At 46.5% G+C, this 23,713-nt stretch overlaps 1 protein-coding gene across 2 annotated transcripts in view; it reads right to left on the reverse strand.

The window, feature by feature from the left end:
* Window positions 1-23,713, reverse strand: part of DNAH9 (dynein axonemal heavy chain 9) — a 331,426-nt gene that overhangs the window by 30,673 nt on the left and 277,040 nt on the right. For both annotated transcript variants that reach the window (XM_077892621.1, XM_077892620.1), the window contains 5 exons: window positions 16,893-17,020; window positions 14,526-14,753; window positions 10,896-11,087; window positions 9,520-9,711; window positions 5,386-5,556 (listed from right to left, as the gene is read on the reverse strand). In XM_077892621.1, the coding sequence (XP_077748747.1) occupies window positions 5,386-5,556; window positions 9,520-9,711; window positions 10,896-11,087; window positions 14,526-14,753; window positions 16,893-17,020 (911 nt within the window). The remainder of the gene's footprint in view (window positions 1-5,385; window positions 5,557-9,519; window positions 9,712-10,895; window positions 11,088-14,525; window positions 14,754-16,892; window positions 17,021-23,713) is intronic.

The raw sequence follows: 23,713 nt of genomic DNA on the forward strand, positions 1-23,713 counted from the left end.
CAGATGCACAGACAGGAGGAGCCCAGGATGGGAGGACTGCCTGGGAAGGGAGCAGATGCAGACAGGAGGAGCCCAGGATGAGGAGGACTGCCAGGGAAGGGAGCAGGTGCATAGACAGGAGGAGCCCAGGATGGAGAGGACTGCCATGGAAGGGAGCAGGTGCAAAGACAGGATGAGCCCTGCATAGCGGGGACTACCACGGAAGGGAGCAGGTGCACAGACAGGAGGAGCCCAGGATGGGAGGACTGCCATGGAAGGGAGCAGGTGCACAGACAGGAGGAGCCTAGAATGGGAGGACTGCCTGGGAAGGGAGTAGATGCAGACAGGAGGAGCCCAGGATGGAGAGGACTGCCATGGAAGGGAGCAGGTGCAAAGACAGGATGAGCCCTGCATAGGGGGGACTACCACAGAAGGGAGCAGGTGCACAGACAGGAGGAGCCCAGGATGGGAGGACTGCCAGGGAAGGGAGCAGCTGCACAGACAGGAGGAACCCAGGATGGGGAGGACAGCCATGGAAGGGTGCAGGTGCACAGGCCGGGAGGAGCCCAGGATGGGAGGACTTCTATGGAAGGGAGCAGGTGCACAGACAGGAGGAGCCCAGGATGTGGAGGACTGTGGGCCGGAGCAGGTGCACAGTCAGGATAAGCCCAAGATGGGAAGGACTGCCCAGGGAAGGGAGCAAGTGAGCAGACCGGGAGAAGCCTCAGACAGGGAGCACTGCCAGGGAAGGGAGCAGGTATACCGACCTGCGGGAGCCTAAGGGCTCTTCAGGTGAAAGAATGGGCTGCAAGGAATGTGGTCTAATTATTTCCACAAGCAAACTGCTCTGCCTTTTTTTTTCCTGACAAATAAATGCTTACCCTAAAAATCTAAGCTTCACAGACAGTTGTAATATTAGGAACCAAATCCTGTTACAATCTTGCCTCTTCCCTCAAAGAGGAGCAAGTCACTGGTAACTGCTTCTGTCTTTGTTTAGAGTCCCCGCAGATATCCTCTGAGGCACAGAGCGGTGTCTGTCACCTGTCCTAACTACCTTCCTTGTCCCCGCTGCAGCCTTCCCCCTTCCTCTGCACCTCCCTCTCACTAATGCAGTCATACTACACTTGCTTTTCACCTTATAATAAATCCTGGACACATTTTCTTGTTAGAACCTAATTGACCTGCCTTTTTAAAACATTGCATATATTTTATATAAGTACTGTGATATATATACTACGTATCATGTATACACATATGATAGTATAGAATATATTATTTTTTAATTTATTTATTTTTGATAGTTACAGAGAGAGAGAGAGAGAGAGGCAGAGACACAGGCAGAGGGAGAAGCAGGCTCCATGCACTGGGAGCCCGACGTGGGATTCGATCCCGGGTCTCCAGGATCGCGCCCTGGGCCAAAGGCAGGCGCCAAACCACTGCGCCACCCAGGGATCCCTAGAATATATTATTTAACTGTTTGGGCATACCATAATTTGTGTCATTTCCCTTTTTGATGGATATTTGCCCTGTTTATCATTTGTACCAGTATAATCGATCCTGTAATAAATACAGCACAAAATCTGCACACTGTGGAGCGTTTCCACAGGTTGCATTCCTAGAAATAGAATTACGGTTAAAAAAAAAAAAGGGAACATTTTACATTTTAGTAGCTGTTGTTCTGGAATTGAAACCTTCATCCCCAGAGAGTGTGTTCTTACGCCCTCACCACTGGATGAGATCACTTTTAAAACTCTGTACCATCAAGTAAAAAAGGATATTTCACATACCTTCATGTAGTCGGGAGTACAGTGAGAACTGTGCTATTTTTACTGGCCTGTCATGTTATCGTGTGACTCTGTGTCCTTCTGTCCCCTTCTTCTGTCCTCTCTTCCTCTACCTGTCAGAACTCTTCATAGTTTAATAAGATCTGCCCACAGCCCAGTGTCTGTGTGGCAGAGATTCTCCTAGCTTGTCTTGGACTTTGTTCATGGTGTTTTTGGGTTTGCAGATCTTTTAAAGTTTCCCAGTCATCACATTTGTCAATCTTTATAGATTCTGAGTTGCTCTTTAAGAAGAGGTTTTACAATGCCTTCCTCTTTGTATGATCATAGAAGTATTCACCCAAGTTATCTTTCAGTACTTTTGATGTTTTCATGTAAAATTCATTAAAAATGCTTAAATGGCTCAGTGGTTGAGTGTCTGCCTCCAGCTCAGGGCATGATTCCAGGGTCCTGGGATTGAGTCCCACATCAGGCTCCCTGCAGGGAGCCTGCTTCTCCCTCTGCCTGCCTCTCTCTCTCTCTCTCTCTCTCTCTCTCTCATGAATAAATAAGTAAAATCTTAAAAAAAAAAAAAGCTTAAATGTAGCCATCTGAAAGGTACTGTGATGTAAGGAGTTGGGCACCTGTCTCACTTTCTTCCAGATGACCAGACACTCATTCAACACTAGCGAGATTCAGTAGTCAAGGACAAATGGGGGAGATGCTACTGCATCCCTAACACTGAAAGGGTGTATGTCTGAGGGGGGCCTGGAGCCAGTGTGATGGGCTGGGTCATGTCCCCCTAAAACTCACATATCCCCCAGTACCTTAGAATGTGACTGTGTTTGGAAACGGGACCTTTACAGAGATGATTACATTACAAGGAGGCTGTAATAACGTGGTCCTAACTCAATCTGACTGGTATCTTTAGGAAGAGGACATTTGCACGCACAGAGACAGCAAGGGCGCATGAGCCCAGAGGGAAGGTCTCAAGAGGCCACAGGAAGAAGACTGCCACCCACGAGCCAAACAGAGAAGCCTCAGGAGAAAAGCGACCCTGCTGACATCTTGATCTTGGACTTCCAGCCTCTGGAACAGTGAGAAAACACACTTTTGTTGTCCAAGCCTCCTGGTCTGTGGTACTTTGTGGTGGCAGCCTAGCAAACTAATATGGCCAGGTACCCCCCCAATAGCAGCAGGCTCATCTGCCTAAGAGAGGCATTTGGGGCTGCACAGCAGTTCCAGCTCAGGTCATCAGAGGAGCCCGTGGTGTCCTGGAACATCCAAGCTCCCCCCCACTTCTGTCTCTCCTTCCCAGGTGCCTGGCAGCCCAGGGGTGTGCTATGTCCCAGGTTCTCATCCAGATGCAAGCAGGCAGGGGAGCAGATTTGTGCAGGTGCCACCTCTGGGCTGCCGCCAGCTTGACAGTAAAACGCGTTGTCTGCTCTGGCTCTCTGCCTGTCCACTGAGCGACTGTGCTGGGGAGAAGGCACACAGCACAGGACAAGGCGACCACACACCAGGCATACACACACACACACACACACACACACACACACACGACGCCTGTCTGCACTGTGTGATGCCCATTCACTTCTGCAGCATCATTTCTGGAGCTGGACAAGGATGAGGCCCCGACGGGAACGAGAGGCTTCTTTGAACCCTGCCTGAAGAACCCTAAATCGATCCCGTATAGAGTCCTGGACTCGCTGTTCTTTTCTTTTCTTTTCTTTTCTTTTCTTTTCTTTTCTTTTCTTTTCTTTTCTTTTCTTTTTCTTTTCTTTTTTCTTCTTTTCTTTCTTTTCTTTTCTTTTCTTTTCTTTCTTTTCTTTTCTTTTCTTTCTTTTTTCTTTCTTTTCTCTTTTCTTTCTTTCTTTCTTTCTTTCTTTCTTTCTTTCTTTCTTTCTTCTTTCTTTCTTTCTTTCTTTCTTTCTTTCTTTCTTTCTTTCTTCTTTCTTTCTTTCTTTCTTCTTCTTTCTTTCTCTTCCTTCCTTCCTTCCTTCCTTCCTTCCTTCCTTCCTTCCTTCCTTCCTTCCTTCCTTCCTTCCTTTTTTTCTCTCTCTCTTTCTTTCTTTCTCCCTTCCTTCTTCCCTTCCTTCCCTTCCTTCCCTTCCTCCCTTCCTTCCTTTCCTCCCTTCCTTTCCTTCTTCCCTTTCTCTCTTTCTGTATATTTTTTTATTGGAGTTCAATTTGCCAACATAGAGTATAACACCCAGTGTTCATCCTGTCAAGTGCCCCCCTCAGTGCCCGTCACTCAGTCACCCCAACCCCCGCCCACCTCCCCTTCCACTACCCCTTGTTCCTTTCCCAGAGTTATGCGTCTCTCATGTTTTGTCACCCTCTTTGATATTTCCCACTCATTTTCTCTCCTTTCCCCTATAATCCCTTTCACTATTTTTTATATCCTCCATATGAGTGAAACCGTATGATGACTGTCCTTCTCTGATGGACTTACTTCACTCAGCATAATACCCTCCAGTTCCACAATGTTACAGCTAGAACAGCTTTTCATCCTAGCTGGCTTGGGGTCTGGGTGACATAACATGTCTTCTCTTCCTTTTTGTTCTCAAATTCTATCTTAGACATCAAATAGTGGGATTGGCTGAGTAGTGTGATTTAGAGTAGCTTTCTGGGAGTACGCTCACCTGCAGCAAAATCACCAGGGTGCATATGCCTGCGCTTGACCCTGGACCCCAGAGTCAGAATTCCAAGCTTCTGGCCTAGTCCTGGGGCGTGTTAAGATCTGAGAGCAGGATGGCACACTTGACACCTTTGGATGGAAGGAAGTCCAGCTCCTTCAGTATGAAGTGGGTTGTCCTCCTAAAAGCAATCCCCGGAGCTTTCAATTTGGTAACTGCCCAGCTTCCTAACCTTTAATCTTCCAGGTAAATTTCCTTGTAAACCCAGTGGCAGCTCAGAGGAGGGAATCCAGGTGGTGCTGTGGATCAGAGGCAGGCGCCGGGGAGGTATCCTGTGGGAACCCAGGTGGCTTGTCCAGGGACAGATTTCACTGGGCCTCCTTCCTCTTCCATCCTGTGTGGTGCGTGGTCCAGGAGCAGAGCCCTCAGACCACCTGATCTCTAAGGTGGTGCCATCTCACCTCTGTCTGCCTTAACTACTCCATGGTTCCCCTCTGCCTTTCTGAAATTTCTGAAAGTCCTGCGCTCAGCAGCCCTTACCTGTGTGCTAGAGGACCTCTGATCCAATGTTGTTTGCACAGAAGGCATTTTCGTTTTAAAGAGTGACCAAACCAAATGAGCATCTGGTTGGTGCAGTGAGGGTGGCACTCATTAAGTACAGCTGCCCACTGGTCACCGCTCGGTTTGTCAAGGAATCGCTAGGTCCCTTTCTAGCTCCCCTGCCCCTCCACTGTTCGGCCCTGTCTTACTTCCCTTTGGCAGGCAAGTGGGATAGAAATAGTCTTTGGGGAACTAGAAAAGCAAACTGTGAAAGCCAGTGGCAGGGACCTCCTATGATTCACACAGACCCCTGGCCTGTGGGTCAAGGCTGCACCGGCCACAGGTGAGGGGAAGGTGTGCACCATGTGGTCTGTGCTGCCAATGTGGCCAGCGGGAGGAGCATCTCACTGTGCCATCCTTGGGTGCCCCAGAAGGATCTCTGGCAACTCCCCCTCCCCTCCACATACCTTTTCTTCTCTGGTGGCCCCTGCTCTGTCTCCAGCGTGGCTGTCCCGGGGCTGCAGCTCCAGCACGGTGCGGAAGAGCTTTTCCGACGTCTGGGTCAGGAAGCCGATCTCAGCGTTGGGGTGGAGGCCATAGAGGTAGGGCGATTCTGCAGGCAGCTGGGCATCGACGTACTGGAAGTCAAGGACAGGTGCACTTAAACACAAACCGGGATGAGTGGGCCACCCACTCTGGTTCGTCGTCTGGGATGGGGGGCTGTCTGGGGGCCGCAGCAGGCCTAAGGCACCTGCCTCCCTGCTCACTGGCACTGGCCGTCGTGGGCATGCTCTCCACCTGGCACACATCCTGTCTGCCAGTCTTGCCTTGGCAGCACCTGTCTTTGTGTGCCAGGCTGGCTTTCCAGAACTTCCACGCCCACACAGACATTGTCTTCTTCAGGAAGCTTAGAGGACTTTCTCCGTCTCCAGGCTCCCTACTCCCTGGTCTACACCTGTCCCTCCCTCCACACACAAGGAGGACTTCCCAAAGTGCTTGAGAAATACGGACGCCTACCTAGTGTCTTACTCAAGACACTCCTAGGATCCCAGGCCTCTCGCCCTTAAATTCCTTTTCTCTCTCCTCCATTTATCTAAATCAGAGGTGACAAAGCTAGATGCAGAATAAATGTGTGAATCGAGCTTTGGGACAAGGCGAGTTTTGCTGTTAATCAGGAATTCCTACCTCTGGCAAAAATTTTTTTTTTTTTAAAAAAAGATTTTTTTAAAGAAGCTTTTGGGGATCCCTGGGTGGTGCAGCGGTTTGGCGCCTGCCTTTGGCCCAGGGCGCGATCCTGGAGACCCGGGATCGAATCCCACGTCGGGCTCCCGGTGCATGGAGCCTGCTTCTCCCTCTGCCTATGTCTCTGCCTCTCTCTCTCTCTCTCTGTGTGACTATCATAAATAAATAAAAAAATTTAAAAAAAGAAGCTTTTGCACAGCAAAGGATACAGTCAACAAAACTAAAAGACAACCTACAGAATGGGAGAAGATATTTGCAAATGACATATCAGATAAAGGGCTAGTTTCCAAGATCTATAAAGAACTTATTAAACTCAACACCAAAGAAACAAACAATCCAATCATGAAATGGGCAAAAGACATGAACAGAAATCTCACAGAGGAAGACATAGACAGGGCCAACATGCACATGAGAAAAGGCTCTGCATCACTTGCCATCAGGAAATACAAATCAAAACCACAATGAGATCCCACCTCACACCAGTGAGAATGGGGAAAATTAACAAGGCAGGAAACAACAAATGTTGGAGAGGATGCGAAGAAAGGGGAACCCTCTTACACTGTTGGTGGGAATGTGAACTGGTACAGCCACTCTGGAAAACTGTGTGGAGGTTCCTCAAAGAGTTAAAAATAGACCTGCCCTACGACCCAGCCATTGCACTGCTGGGGATTTACCCCAAAGATACAGATGCAGTGAAACGCCGGGACACCTGCACCCCGATGTTTCTAGCAGCAATGTCCACAATAGCCAAACTGTGGAAGGAGCCTCGGTGTCCATCAAAAGATGAATGGATAAAGAAGATGTGGTCTATGTATACAATGGAATATTCCTCAGCCATTAGAAACGACAAATACCCCCATTTGCTTCGACGTGGATGGAACTGGAGGGTATTATGCTGAGTGAAGTAAGTCAATCGGAGAAGGACAAACATTATATGTTCTCATTCATTTGGGGAATATAAATAATAGTGAAAGGGAATAGAAGGGAAGGGAGAAGAAATGTGTGGGAAATATCAGAAAGGGAGACAGAACATAAAGACTCCTAACTCTGGGAAACGAACTAGGGGTGGTGGAAGGGGAGGAGGGCGGGGGGGGTGGGGGTGACTGGGTGATGGGCACTGGGGGGGGCACTTGACGGGATGAGCACTGGGTGTTATTCTGTATGTTGGTAAATTGAACACCAATAAAAATTATTTTATTAAAAAATAAAAAAATAAAAAATGATTTTATTTATTTATTTGAGAGAGAGCATGTGTGCGCGCAAGAGAGAGCACGAGCACAAGCACAGGGGAGGGGCAGAGGGAGAAGCAGACTCCCTGCTGAGCAGGGAGCCTGACTCGAGATTTGATCTGAAGACCCTGAGACCATGACCTGAGCCGAAGGCAGATGCTTAAGCAACTGAGCTATCCAGGTGCCCCTGGCAAAAATTGTTTGAATTAAAAAATGTTTTTAATCGTGCCATCCAAACAACGCATCCCTATGGTCAGTCATGGCAGGCTGTCCCTAAAAAACCATCCCTCGCTTTCTTCTCCAAATGTTTTCTGAGGGCCCCTTGCAGGTCTTTCCATTACTGTGAGAAAGTGCCCCTCAAGGTCAGCTCCTAAATGGATGTTGATTTCTTGGTGTATCCTCTAGTCTAAGTAAAAGATGGCTCATTCCTCAAAGGCCAACTAGTGTGTTTATTCATGTATTGCTTCCAGCCTCCAGCACACTCCTGAACTCTTGGTAGGTGCCCTGGAACCATCCACTAACTGGCGGATTAAAGAGAGATGTAAAGAAGATGAAAATCTCTCAGTCCCTGGGAAGTGTGCCAGCCTCGCTGCTGCCCTTCCCACCTCGAGCCACTTGTCGGATTGTCCCGCAGACACTAGAGGGCGCTCTTGCACAAGTTTATCGGCTAAAACCCTGATGCCTTTTGGTCAAGCAATTTTTTTTTTAATTTTTTTAAATTTTTATTTATTTATGATAGTCACACAGAGAGAGAGACAGAGAGAGGCAGAGACACAGGCAGAGGGAGAAGCAGGCTCCATGCACCGGGAGCCTGACGTGGGATTCGATCCTGGGTCTCCAGGATCGCGCCCTGGGCCAAAGGCAGACGCTAAACCGCTGCGCCACCCAGGGATCCCCTGGTCAAGCAATTTTTAAAAATTCCTTGTATTTTCTTTAAGTAGTCTTGCTGTTTGAAATTTCTTTTCATAGGTTCAAGTTTTTCTGGATTGAATGACTTTGGTAGTTTATCTTTTTCAATTTTATGGTTTTTTTAAATTTATTTTTATTTTATTTTTATTTTTTTTTTAATTTTATGGTTTTTAAAGACATATTTAAGTAATCTCTACACCCAAAGTGTCGCTGAACTCAGGACCCTGATAGAAAGAGTCGCCTGCTCCTCCGACTGAGAGAGCCAGGCACCCCTCAGTTTAAATTTTATGAATTAAAGTTTAAAGCTTTTTTTTTTTCAAGTTTATAGTTAATGTACCCATGACCAGTATTTCCCTTGAGTTTGGTATTCATATTTATTTTAGGCATGTTCAAAAGTCAAGCAATCATGAAGGTTTTTTAAAAATAATCATCTAGGGGCACGTGGGTGGCTTAGTGGTTGAGCATCTGCCTTTAGCTCAGGTCATGATCCTGGGGTCCTGGGATCAAGTCCCACATCGGGCTCCCCACAGGGAGCCTGCTTCTCCCTCTGCCTGTGTCTCTGTCTCTGTCTCTCTCTCATGAATAAATAAATAAAAATCTTTAAAAAAATCTCTTAATATATCTTCCATGGCAGGCTAAATAAGTAAAAATGAACACTTTAAAAATAGCTGCGGTCATAGTAAAATGAGAACTCAAAGTAATAGTACAGAAGAGCTCCATGGGAATGTGTGTGTGTGTGTGTGTGTGTGTGTGTACATGGGCGTGTATGCACGTAGTTTACTGCAGCCAAGAAAGAACAGGAGGGGCAAATGCTCTGTCTGCAAGGTCATGTCCCTCTGAAGATATTTGGAATCACTAATACAAACTTTACCCAAAGTTGGCTAAGTTCTTAACCTGGAATTTTGCTCCTAATGGCTTTGTCAATATCTTGGATGAAAGCAATCAAATGAATGCCCCAGCTATTATGTGTAGAAAAGAGCAACAAATAGAAATTATTGAACCAAACATCAAGAGTAGAAAGATCTCCAAAAAGCTCAATTGTATCACGAATTTGAGGCTAGGAATCCCACAGCTCTTAAATCGAACAGGACAAACTTGGGGCTGAGAACCACACTCCATCTAAGCTCTGTTCTGTAGGCCATTCTTCCCTGGCCCTGTGTGAGCATCCCTTGTTCTGCAGGGCAGACTTGAAGGAAGACCCAGGTATGAGAAGAGCCTTACCTGATGGTAGCCAGTATAGTCCAGGTTGCCCGGGAGTGGGAACCCTGGTGCCAGAGACAGCTCTCCTTCTAGCATTTCAGGTCTGATGAATTCCTCCAGATAGGTCCTGCAGAGCCTCCTGTCCCAGTCATCTGTGATATGGCCTCCGTACATGATCTCTCCAAAGAGGTAGCGCAGATCATCATAGGGGACCTGAGAGGGAAGAAAGACCTCCACATAGACATCGGGTCTGCCCTGATGTGTGGGCAGAGTGTAAGCCACAAGATGGGATGCTTCTCAAAATTAGAAGCGATATTTTATTCATCTGCATAGCCCTCAAGTGCCCAGCAGAGTCAGGCACGCTTGGGAGCTTGTTAAATGCTTAAAAATTCCATCCCAGGGAGAGGAGAGGCAAGCTGCCAATCCCCTTGCACCTAAGCCTTTCCTCTTTCATGGTCATTAGCTTTGGCAATGAAGTCAGACTCTACTGACAAGTCCTTAGTCCTTTCCATGGGTCAATGTCAAATTGAACAAAGTAAGGACTAGGGTACTTTTCTGATTCCTACCATTACTTACCATGTGAATTTATGGTCTCCTTCCAAAGCTCAAAGTGAATTAAATAGAGCATGTAAAGTCAAGATACTGAAGTTAGGAGGGGAACCTCTTGGGGAAAGCCTTGACTCAGGGCAGAAAATGAAGAGGTGGTGTTATGGGGGTGAGCTTCCCAGGACCCTAGAACTGGAGGCAGAGCGATGACTTAGGCATCTGGGCCTGATTCATGTTTCCCACCAGGAAGAGGAGGGGGCCTTGCTGATGCTATATTTGGTCTATGAACTAAAAGAGCCTGGATGGTCTAAACATTCCCATAAATGGAAGAGCGTGGGTTGTTAATCTAAGTTTTCTTTGAAATGCACATATCAGACAGAGAATGAGGGAGATAAGGTGTAGGAATAATTTGGCTTCTTCAACTTTGGTCAGATCATGGCTATGTGAGGAGCTGTGTGCTCCAAGAGAAGTTCTGTGTTCTTGGCTAAGTAAACTGGGAACTGGTATCAGGTGAGCATAGGGCCTCTTCTACCAATCCACAATGCCCTATAATGCTTCAAGTACACAGGGGTGATCTGGTGGCTTCTGGACAAAGACTCAAGGGATGGACTCACACCAGTCATGAGTCACTGGTTTGCTTTGCTGAACTTTCTTGGCCCTAACCTCACCATGGTGTTCTTATTGGCCTCATGCTGGTCCTGGGCTGGCCTTTCCTTCCTGTTCTTGGAGAGGGTGTAGACTATCCCCAGCGTGTGCCTCTTCTCCCTGTGCTGATGCTACATCATCATCCCTCCTGGCCTATCCTCCCCCTCCCCCCGCCTTCCCTCCGCTGTGCTGGCAGGAAACTCTACCTTTGTGTTGGCCTCTAGGAAGTTGTAGAGCACATTCACAGAGATGGTGAGGTCCCCAGTGTTGAAGGGGTAAGAACGATTCCATCCTTGTGGCCCAAACTTCCGTCTCTCTGCCACCACCCCGTGAAAGTAACAAAGAGCAAAGAGGATGCTCTTAAACTCCATCTCCCGGGAACACATCTCCAGCGTGTCCTGAAAAGAAAGTGTTGCCTCCAATGTTAGCACAGATCTGCTGTTATGCAGTGTGGACCAGGGTGTGGGTTATGGTGGCTGGAAGTTATATCCTGGTTAGGTTTTAAGCTGCAATAGGACTATAGATTGCATTGTGGGTAGGCATGGGCTTAGGGTTTGTGGGGACCTGGCAGAGGGGTTGCGTTCTAGTTTAGAATCTGAGTTAAGGTTTAGATTCAGGTTATTACAGGGTTTGGTTTGCAGTTAATGTTTGTACCCATGAACATGCCAACTAAGTTCCCAAGCAGAACTAATGGAAAACACGGTTGTGGGTCATGAGAGTCGCATCTGTCATGAGTGTCATTTTGTGCTGAGGTGTGGGTGGGGACCCCTACAGCATTATTTCTGATTTCGCCCCTTCCTGCCACACCATGCTTTTCTTGCCCATCATGGACCAGAGTGGGTGTAATCAATGTGTGAACCAGGAAGAAGATGAGCATCAGAGCCATGAGAGGAGGAGGAATACTGTGCCCTTCACCGTGCCAACTGCTCCACTAAACTTACACAGGGGTGACTGGCCATGTGGCTGCAGGAACAAGAGTGCAGAGAGGTCCTGGCTGTAGCATGTAAGGCAAGGGAAAAAGTGGGTCTCATCAAGAGGGATTAAAGAAAAGCCAGAAGGAAGAAATGGAAAGTGAGAGAGAGCAGAGGAAGGCAATGGGCTTGTATGTGGCAGATTTAAAGGGGGATGGTGGTGATAATGTGGCAGAGGGGGAAAGCCTGCATTTTGAAGGGGTGGTAGGACAAGAATCTCTAGATTGCCTGGAGTTAACAATAATTTCCTCTGAGTTAGACCCTTTTTGATCAGAAAGGAACAAGATGTTGCAACAGAGCCTGAGAGGAGCACTCAGAAAGCTCACGTGAATCAGATTGGGTTGAGTCCTGGCATTTTATCTGAGAATTGGTCCTTAGACTTTGCTCATATGGGCAGGAAAAGCAGAGGAGAACAGGACCAGTTAAACTTTTAGTAGATCTTATTTTTTTCCATAATGAACCCCAGGATGGTCTCTATCTCTCTCTAGATATATTAGAGTCACCCTGTGCCTTTGTTGGGTACCATTTTTGGCACAAAGCTATGGATGTGAAAGGTCAGAGGTGGTACAGAAGACAGAGTCACTGCCTGGTGCAGGTGACAACTTAATTGCTTTCTGGGTGGAGCTGTTCTCTACAGACAGGATGCTACCTTTGCTTCCTTTGTGACTTCCTTTTTTTATGAGAGAGATACTTTTTTATTTAAAGATTTTATTTATTTGGGGGTGGGGGGTAGAGAAAGAGAGGAGAGAGGAGAGAGGAGAGAGAGAGAGAGAGAGAGAGAGAGAGAGAGAGAAAGTGAGCACGAACAGGGAGTGCAGCAGGCAGAAGGAAAGGGGGAAGCAGACTCCCTGCAAAGCAGGACCCCAGGATCATGACCTGAGCCAAAGGCAGATGCTTAATCAACTGGGCCCCCCAGGCGTCCCCCTTTTGTTACTTTTGACTTATTTGAAAAAATTGGGCCTTGATGAAAAATACCTCTAAGTACCAAGACAATGAGTCATACATCAAGATGCGGAGCCTGGTTGACAGTGGCCCACTCAGACAAAATCAGAATAAAATATTCATCCCAAAACAGCAAGGCCAGTGGGGATAAAAGAGCTCAGTTCTGCCATTTGTCCCTTAAATGGATAAAATAGGACTCTGAAGGAAGAGAGTGAATAATAGGAGGTATTAATCTGGCCTCTGTTCTAGGGCAGTTGTAAAAGCAGAATGGAACAATTAAAACACATGTGAGCAATGAATATACTCATAAATCTATCTCTCTTTCTCAGAATGAGTTACTGAAGATGGCTATAAATGGCCCAAAACCCAAGTGTGGTAGGGCTGGCATAACCAGAAAAAGCCTGCATCCCTTGGGATGTGTTTCCCTGGTTATCAGGGACAAAGGGCTTGCAAGGGACAGAAACCCATGAACAAGAAGCTGAGAAGTTGAAGCCAGAAGGTGGCTATAGATGATAATAATCCTACTGAGGCATAATATTGTAATATTAATTACTAGGAGACACGGTATCAGAGACATCTGCTGCCCTTCTCCCTTGATCTGTTCAAGACCTTCAAGGCAAAAGATCTGAGAGTGGTCTCTTCATTGTGTCCTTTGATAGAGCTAGAAGACTGAATCCCAGTGCCTTTTTTTTTTTTTTTTAAGATTTTATTTATTTGACAAAGAAGGCATGAACAGGGGAGAGGGGCAGAGGGAGAGGGAAAAGCAGACTTCACCAAGCAGGGAGCCTGACACAGGGCTCGATCCCAGGACCCTGAGATCATGACCTGAGCCAAAGGCAGACACTTAACATACTGGACCACAGAGGTACCCTCCAGTGCCTTTTACTTTTCAATTATGAATTAAAAAAATTCCTGGTAGAGTACACAACGAAAATTTATCTTATTAAGCATTTTTAACTGTACAGTTCAGTGGCATGATGTGCGTTCACACTGTTGGGCAGCCAGTGCCTTTTCAGGGCAGAAAAATGGGTTTGCTTGGAACCAGCTACTGCCTTCTGGACAGAAGGCTGTAGATTTCAGAACTAAGAAGGTATTATTTCTCCTATGTGGAAAATAAAACATAGAAAATTTAGACGTTTTGACTGCTGGTACAGAGTACTTAGGAGCTTAGTGAAGGCCTACTTAGGAAAATAATTTTAAAGGAAAGGAAAAAAAAAAAAGGCCCCTGGATAAGAAAGCCTACTTTCTACTCCATGTTGCAATAGGCAGGTTGCAGCTTAGTGTTCTCAGAGTTGACAGTACAATGGAATCCCCCGGAGGGCTTGTTAGAACACAGATTCCTGGGTTTCTGATTCAGTAGGCCTAGAGCAGGGCCTGAGAACTTGCATTTCTAACAAGTTTCCAGGTCCTGCTGCTGCTGCTGCTATTCCGGGGAACCACAATTTAAGATCCTATCATGTGGTTACGTTCCATGTCCAGATCCCACTTCTGACACCTGGGTTATCTGAACCCTGGACACTCAAGATGCATGCAGATGGCAGCAGGTCTCCTCTGAACATGAGAGTCAACCCCCTACTTGAAGACAACATGCTTGGCCAGTAAGCGTGTGGCTAGTGTATCACACCAGGTAGATTTACAGCAATGCGTCCTCTCCATCGCGGACTCTCCCTGAGCAGTAGACTTGTGCAACATTTCCCCACACCTCTTGTCGAAGACAAACCCTAGGCTTGGCTCCCCTGGGTGTACCCAAGAACTGACAGCTGGGCTGTACTTAGAGGGCAGTGGGAAGAGGTCAGTCACAAAGGGGACACATTGTGCTGCAGCTCATCCCCCTCCCCCCTTGTGGTTGGATGCACTTCTACCCAGTTGGGTCAGCTAATTGTGAGGGGCAGTGCTCTTCTTCCCTCCCTCCCAGGGCTGTACCTGAGTGAAGTTGTCCAGGGCCTTGTGCAGGTTGGCATGCATGCCTGTGGGGGGCTCGTTGGTGATCTTAATGGAGTTCTCCAGGATGCCCTGTGGGATGATGTGGCCCTCAGGGGAGGGCGCAGGCTCCGCACTTATGAAGACCCTCAGTTCTGGGTGGCTGTTCTCACTGTGCTCTGCCAGCTTCTTCTCCAGAGTGCCGAGCCACTTGGCCACCAGGTGGATGTTCTAGTGGGAAGGAAGACCCCCCCCAGTGCAGGCATCTACTTAGTTTCGTTAGTGGCAGACAGTTTCAGCAAGGTAGCTGCAGGAGGGACGTGGCCTTCTCTTCAAATAAAGCTCATCACAGCAGGTGCCTTTGGGTTCCCAGTGATGAGATCTGCCAGTATCTTGCGGTTGGACCCTATCTCTTGTTCTCCCAAGTCTCTCGAGCACACAGTTGTTACACTTGACTCCTGTAGGGCTTCTTAAAACAAAGATTCCTGGGTCTAGGGTGGGGCCTAAGAATCTGCATTTTTAACAAGTCCCAGGCACTGTCCAAGATGCTGGTGTGTGGGCCATACTTGAAGAGTCAAACACACCATGCAGACACCCCAAATCCAGATCCCCATGCCTGGATGATGGAACCCTGGATACTCAAAACTGGGGCCCGTGGACCAGCAATGTGGGGACTACCTGGGCCCAGTTTAGAGATGCAGACTCTTTGACCCTACCCAGATTTCCTGATTCAGTGCATTTTAATAGGATCCTTCAGTGATTTATACGTGTGTTGAAATTTGACAAGCACTGATTTAAACTTCTAGCTGGCTCTCTTGAGTCCTCTCTCCAAACCATTCTGTTCATTGTTGCCAAACTTATCTTCCTACAACAAACGGAGGCATTACTGCTCAGACACTGGGAAGGCTTCCTACTCCAAGCCCAGGTACCTCTGTCTCGTCTCTGAGCCCATTTCCCCACACCCCAACCCCCCCGTGATTCCTATCTATCTGTCTCTCTGTCCAAACCTACATTTATTTCTCAACAATACTCTGCAGAATGCACCATTCACTTTGGCAAGGACTGCTTCTTTGCCATATGTTTCATTATGACGGACAGATAAAAAGCTCCTCGATAAATCTTTGAGGAAGCCTGCTCACAGAGCCTTAAGTACACTGATCAGCACTGAGCACAGTACTTGGCCACAGCAATCTGGTCTCTGGGTGCTTGCTGTTTTCTCTTCTATAAAAGGAGAAATAAAAGTAATATTGGCCATACTTATTTCACGGGGTTGCTGCAAATAACCAAAGGTAATGGATTTGCAAGGGCTTTGCAGACTGTAAAATGCTATGTAAGCGTTAGGAGTGGCTGTTGAAATGAACATTTGTTAAGGAATTCATTTATAATCACTCTGTGGGAGCCACGTCTTCAGTGGGCTGCCTGGAAAGTCAGGGCTCTGTTAGCGGGGTGGTGCTATCTCTTCTCTTGCGTTTCTGGAAAAAGGGTCCCGGGAAAAGGCAGGTTCGAGAGAATGACAGGAAAATGGAGGACGAAGGTCCCAAACCCTGGGTGGCTGTTCTCAGATGTGGCCCAGTGACTGGCTGAGATACAGACGAAGTTCTAGGTAATCAAAAACCGGGATGGGATGGGAGTGACCTTTCTTGCTTTGTTTGTTTTTCCTTGCATTGATTTCTTCATCGATTCTGTTCCCCAGCAGGCTTTTGTTGGGTGTTTACTCTGTTCGTGGTGTAGGTGGTGTGCTGGGTGCGGGAAGGGGACTAAGGAGCAGGTCTCTCCTTAAGGAAACGTAGCAAAGGACACAGTCATAACCTAAGTCACTGCAGCACAGCCAGGGCACCCTAACGGAGGTTGCTGTAGGCCATTTAGAGGAAAAGAGACGTGGGCCACTTGCTTTGCCCCAGCCCCAGCTCCCCTGCAAGTCACATAAAGCAGGGACATGGGGTGGTCAGTGAAGTTACCAGTGACATGTGTGCTGTTGTAGTCATGCGTGTAATGGAGAACGCAGAGGACAGCAGAAGGGCACAGCAGTGGGAGGTTCTGTGCTACGTGTGGGAAGAGGTCAGCCCGTGAACAAGACCCAGCTTCCGAGGTCTTCAGCTGGATACCCCCTCCCTGAGCAGGTGCCCAACAGGAATGTCAGTGGAGCTATTAAACTAGAGAGAGTGGCAGAGGCCTGCAAGGGGCGAGGAGTCGTGGGGAGGGGTGAGGATGTGAGGACCATGGAAGAGGGAAGGAGAGAAGATCATGCAGGGAGACGGGCAAGGGTGTGGAAGGACAGGAAGGAGAGGGGAAGAGAGGACGGAGGAGCCCTGCGATGGTTATGTGAGGTCCAGACGGGTGTGACCCGGATCAGGGCAGAGGGGGCCGTACCTGCAGAATAACCCAGTGACCCTTCTTAGCAGCCAGGTCCAGCGCAGCCTCCGCCACTACCTCCTGTCCTTGTCCCAGAGACACGTTGTGGAAGTTCCTGTTGTTGAAGGTGTATCCGAGCTTTTTACCTGAAAAGGGTATGGAGTTGTCCTTATTACCTCTCGTGTCCACGATCTGTGTTGGCCTGTGCTCATAAGGAGATGCCCGTCTCCACATCATCCTCCAACACAGGTGTACCTGAACCCACCCCCGAGCTGCACACGTGAACCCTCTTCCTTTCAGGAGTGTGTTGTGGGGTGGGGGATACATCTTCCAGCTTTGTGCTCCCAAACCAAAGGAGGCACTCATTTGGGCTTCAACCCTCCTCCCTCACTAAATCCCCAAGGATGAGCACAAGTGCTGATGCCCTTCTGTGCAGCTTCCATCTGAAGCCCGGGCATCGGCCCACTACCCTAGAGGCCGAGATGGCCCCCAGATGAGCAAGCATGTGGGTTTGGTTCTTTCTGACTTGTTTTGTCCTCTGAATATGTATTGTACCACCCCAAACTCTACTGGGAGGTGTGGTTGGTAGAGGCAGGACTCAGGTAGTTCTGGCTTCCTGGACTCTTATTACCCCCCGCCCTCTATTTTTCCCAACAAACAGAGATGTTTTATCTCACCATTATGCATGAGTGGGAGCAAAGAGAAGCAGAAGGTAAGACAAGAAAGGGCTTGGCTGTTCAGGTGTAGATGTTCTGCATCCTGGGAGGGGTGGCTGGTATTGGGGATGCAGCAAGGGAGCTGCTACAGCAACACACATCACAACCATCTCACTGGGTGTTCTGCATGCCCAGGAAAAACTTTACCCAATGCAATTAACCTTAATATAGAGACCAGCCCTCCTTGGACATCAGCTATGAGCCCCGTACAATAAAGTTTAGAGAAGTTACATATTATTCTTTAGACAAAGGATCATAAAAGTGTATGCTACCATGAAGGAATCGTCGAGCAATTTTTCTCTAGGAAAATAAAGTACAGGAGGGAAAAGAGAAGAAATAGAAGGATAGAAAAAAGATAAAAAATATGTCCTTAAACGGTTCTTTTCACAGGAACTGAAATTGAAAATGCAATTCGATACCTGTGCAAGAAAATTGAAACAAAGCTGTCAATACTGGATATTTCTTTTAAACACAAGAAGAGGTACAGAGTATCCTTTGCAACTCTGTATAAGACAAAGTGAGATGACTTTTTGTAGCGAGGAAGAGTTATTAGAGATTCAATTGAGATGAACCCAAGAAACACCCTTATTAAACTATAAATCCTTACTGGCAATAGATCTGATGTCAGCTTTGGAAACTGCAATATAAACAACTTATTCCAGAGAAAATACCAGGATAAATGCTGCCAGGATTATTAGATACTCTCAGTGAGGTTCCTACCCACAAAAGAGCCGATTTCTTTTCTTTGTCGGCGAGATGCAGGAGAAGAGGGCTCACTGAAGATTAGTTTGCAAACTGGGACTGCAAAGACTGTCCGGGGCAGAGTCTGGCTTGCTCAGGCTGGGATCAGCTTGCATTAGTCTAGGCTTGAGGTCTAGTCTAGTCTAGGCTGATGATGAGGCTGACGTGGAGATGTTGAGAAAGGGGAAGTGTTGATGGGACTTACAAGGACTGAACGCTCAGCCCTGTGATGTGCCAGGGCAACCTTGTGGGGTCCTTCCATTTCAACCCTGAGGTTCTCGGGATGCCCTGCCAGGTCATCAGCGAGCCCCTCTCACCAGCCACATCTTCTTGGGTTCTCACCTTCATGCTGTTTTGCACCCTGGCTTCCATGCCCCCCACTCCCGCTACCTTTAACTCATCTTTCCTTTTCTGATCTTCTTTCCCACTCTCCACCACCAGCATGGTGCCCATTGTAAACCTCCTTCCACACCTCCCAAGTATGCTTCCTTGACCTCCTGTCTCTAAGGACATGGCACCTTCCGTGGCCCTCTCCCGAACTCCACATACCTGTGGGGCTGGGGGGAAGGGGAATGTTTTTCTAGCTGACTCTTGCCACTTGCAGGTTATTTCTTCCCATCCCTGTCTGAAACCCCCTTTTCTTTTAAAGCATGTGCCACCTGGCTATATTATCTACTAACTTCTAGGTTCTCTGCCTTCCACCAACTTCCCAGTGAGATTCATTTCTATTAGGCTCTCTGGAACTGGGTTCAAAATCTTGCGTACGTCCCATTTCATCATTTTTCAGGTAAACCTCAATGTCACAATGGAGGACTCAGGCAACCTCCAGCCTCATGCTTCATCATCTTCAAAGAACTGAATTCTATTCACTCTGTTACCCATTCCCTGTGGCTGCACCAGGACTTCACTATCATGGAGAACTGTCCCCTGTCAGATGCATTCTTCATTCACATCTATTCCTATCCCTTTCTACTTTCCAGGCTGTTCACTCTGTTTCTCGCTCCTTACCTGTTATTCTACCTGTGAAATGTCCAGTCCATTGGCTCTTCTATTTTTTCTAATCTTCACTTTTACTTCTTTCTTATTTTAATATGGATTCAAGAATCCTTAATCTTAATGCTGATCTTACAAAATCCTCAACTCTGGCGCCCTTTCTACTTCTGCACCACCCAACGTTTGCTAAAGTCTCCATCTTGGATGAATTAACAAGAGAGGACGGGAAAGAAACATTCAGTGAATTGGAACCACCCCAAGTTCATGATTCGCACCCTCAGCGCTGTTTGGCAATCTTTCCGTATGCCCAGAAGTTGGCTGTACTGCCCATTCCCTTCTTCTTTTAAATTTCTCAGGAGGTCCCACCCTACTTACTCCCAGCAGCTTTCTTCACTCCTTGGGAAACATATGCCATGAAGCGGGAACCCCTTCAATTCCTTACCATTTTATCTGCATGCCTGCATATCCTCATCTCAATGGAAGAGGTGTCCTCCCTCTGCCTTTCACTCTTCTGTTCCCTAAATCCCATCTCTCTTGTATCATCAACCTTTATCTCCTTACTCACTCTCCCACTCCCTGGCACATGAACAAATGAGTCTCTCCCAATAGGAAAAGTAATATTTCACACCAATCTTGAAGCTGTTCACCAAGACTGCACTTTCTCCAAACCTAACCAAGATCCAATGGACTGTTGAAGAACAGAGAATAGGACCAGGAACAATGAGAAAGAGGCTGCATGCAAAGTGTTGATAATCTGACCACAGGAACACTAAATTGAAAACTGTTCCTTTGGACACACCGGGTAGCAGGTTTGCAAAAAAATCTAAGTGAGTGGGGCATCTGGGTGGCTCAGTGGTTGAGCATCTGCTTTTGGCTAGGTTGTGATCCCAGGGTCCTGGGATTGAATCCTGCATCGGGCCCAGGGAGCCTGCTTCTCCCTCTGTCTGTGTCTCTGCCTCTCTCTCTGTGTCTCTCATGAGTGAATGAATGAATGAATGAATGAATAAAGAAATAATCTTTAAAAAAAATTTAAGTGAGCTCATAGTCCTGACCAGTACTTTGGAGAGAGAAAAAGGAAGGAGTGGAAGGCAAAGGTGGTAGATATGGCTTCTTCATGATCACAACATGGAAATGACAGAATTATTTGTTAAAGCCAGATAACTGAACAAAGGAAGAAAGAGACAGAGCAAGATCAGGCTAGAGTAAAGTGAAAGACCAGAGAAGATGCCTGTGAGTTTGGGTGGAAAGGGGAGTCCTGGTTTGGGAAGGCCAAGGACGAAGCTGTGCTTCGAAAGGACATAAAAAAAGGAGTAAGCTGAACTGCCCTCAAAGACCAGAGGAATTATCATCTTCTTTCGAATGCCACACAATTCTACTGTACTTTTAACATTTCAAAGTCTTTTCACGTCCGAGACTTCATTTCTATCCTACAGGAGCCCTAGGAAGCAGGTATTATGGGTGATTGGGAAAAAAATGGATGATTGCTTTTAAAAGAAGCAAAGACGAGAATAAATGTGCAAATAAGGGAGTATGGCTCATTCAGGAAGGAGGTGATGAGGAAAGAGAGAAGGAGGGCTACATTAAAGCACTTAAAGGGATTAATCTGAGAAGGGAAGATGGAAAGTGTGGGGAGGGGGTGGATGGTGCTAGGTTTTGTGTTAAAACAGAAGCCAAGGAGAGTGGATGGAGCTTCCTCTTGCTCCCTGCCTTCTCCTCCTCCTCCTCCAAAATTGTTGAAGAAGGGAAATCCTGAAGGAGACTAAGAGACACAAAGGTGCCAGAAAAGCAGAGATTCTTGATCAAGGGTCAGTGGATGAGCTTTAAGGACTAGAGAACTCCTAGGATCTTAAACAGAACTTTGTGGGTTCACTGCATCTGGGTTGGGGGGTGTTGGTGGAATGAGGATGAAGCAACAAATCTTTCATTTGACTCGCAGGTAGGTAGATAGGTTGGTTCATTCATTCATTTGGCTCCATGCCCAGCTTAGATTCCATCACGGGGCTCGAACTCACAACCCTGAGATCAAGACCTGACCTGATATCAAGTCAGGTGCTTAACCGACTGACCCACCCAGGTACTTCTGACTCTCAGGTTTTAAAACCCTACTCAATATTAAGAACTGCATGTTGAAAATTAAGGATAAAGAAATGAAGGGGTTAACATAAATCACAAACTAAAAAATGGGACAGCCACGCTTTGTAAGAGTCTACGTGGAGTAAAACAGTGAACTGCCTGATACACAGACTCTGCCCAAGCATAGAGACAGTAATTTTAGTTAATAAGTTGGTGCTTGGGAGAGAGGGGAAAGTGTGAGTCAGTCATGTAGATTCCAGACTTGAGAAGAGGAGCCCATCAGGCAATCTGATTTGATTCAAGATGCAGAAAGCATGGCTGTCACCAGAGTATAAGTTCTAAATGGGCAAATTAGAAAATAAATCAAGCCATCAAGAAGGCAAGAAGGAAGGGAAGGGAGAAAAGGAGGCACAGGTGCCTAAGTAATCTGTAGTTGATGAACAGCCATATTGCCTTTGGTAAGGAAATATGCGTTAAGATTAATAATGTATTCAGAGACAAATAACCAATATAGATCAGGGAAGGGTCAGCATCCCTGAAATGACAGAAAGCCTTAAAGTACATGATGGAATAGATGGAGGTCAATTGGCAAAGAACAGCAGGAAATTGCTCATAAACAGTGTATATGAAAGCTTCCAAAAAGGAAGACTCTGAATCAAAATGAGGGAACTAGATTTTGCCAACATGAAAGGAATAAAACCTTTGGAAGATGGGAGGAATATAGAACTCTATAAAAGGGTGAAAATCAGGAAAAACTCAGCTACGACAATTTTTAAGATGTTCATTTGTTAATTCACTCAACAAATATTTCCTGAGCACCTTTTCTCTGCTAGTTATGCTTCTGGGTATTGATTAAAAAAAAGATAAGGACACGGTCCTTGACCTGAAGGACCTTAGTGACAAGCAGGTATGCAAGTATAAGTTAAATTATGAAAGAAGTATTTAATTAGAAGTGTATGGAATGCTCTGAGGCACATACATGTATAAGAGGGAACCAATGGTCTTACAGGGAGAAGGTCAGGAGAGGCTGGTACCCACAGGATGAGCAGGTCCTGGACTCTCGAATCATTGGGGGGAAATATTTCAGATCAAAGAAATCTCTTGTGAAAATGCCCTAGGTCAGGGAGGCTCATGGTGTGGCTGAGGATCTAAAGGGACTATGTGGCTTGAGTAGAGTGAGTGTGGGAGAAGCTAAGATCCAAGGCTTGGCAGAAAGGCCAGGCCATGTAGGCTACATAGATCATGTCAGTGGTACTGGACTTTACCTTAAGAACAATGGAAAGCCACTAGACAGTTTTAAGTAGGAGAGTGATACAGCTGGATTTGAGATTTAGCAAGATGTTTTGGGTGCAGAGTGGCAAAAGAATGCAGGTAGGGGGAGAAAATTGGGAAGTTGGGAGGCTACTGTGTCAGTCCAAATGAGATCACAGTGACTTACACCAGGGAGGCAACAATGCAGATAGAAACAACAAGACCAATCTGAAATGGATTTAGAAGGCAGAATTAATAGGACTAAATGTGGTGGGTGATAAAGGGAGGGTCTAAAGTTATTGATTCCAAGGTTTCAGGGATGAGCAACTTGGTGAATGGTAGAGGTATTTACCAAGAATAATAGAGCAAAAATTTCCGGAGATAAAGATAGACCTTTTCCACTTAAAATGGCATGGTGAGTGCTGAGCAGATGTTCATTTATTTGTTAACTAACTCAACAAAGACCCACACCAACCAAACACAGCTCATGGTATTTCAGAACACAAGGTAGAGAGATGATCCTAAAGTTTCCAGATAACCAAAAAAGGAGGGAAAAACAGCATCCTACTGGCATGTGACCTCAACCCAACATTAACTGGCTTCTTGAAGACAGCCAAGCAATGTGGACACATCCTGAGTAAAAACCATTTTGCACCTAGCGAAACTACTGAAAAAGTAGATGGTCAAAATTAAAACCCTTTTAGATACCCAAGGATTCAGAAATTCTACTTCCCATCATTCTTTTCTGGTGGTGCATGCTAGCAAAACTAGGGTGAAAATTGAAGATAAAAGACATAGGATCCAAAAATGATACTACTTAACTAGAATATAAAGAAAGCCCCAAGATGGCTAACGTGAAATTTATCTATTTCAGAGCAGAACATAAGTGGACTCTAGGTAGAACATTTTCAAGAAGGATAAAGTAGGTCCTAGTCAATACATACAATAAATAAGAAATGTGAAATATTAGTGATAATGGCAGAGGAGGCATTCATTTCTTCTCCCAAGAACAAGGAAAAGACATTCAGAAACTCCAGGAAAAACTAAAAGCTACATAAGAAAATC

This window comes from Canis aureus, chromosome 3, assembly GCF_053574225.1.
Source record: "Canis aureus isolate CA01 chromosome 3, VMU_Caureus_v.1.0, whole genome shotgun sequence".
NCBI classification, from domain to species: domain Eukaryota; kingdom Metazoa; phylum Chordata; class Mammalia; order Carnivora; family Canidae; genus Canis; species Canis aureus.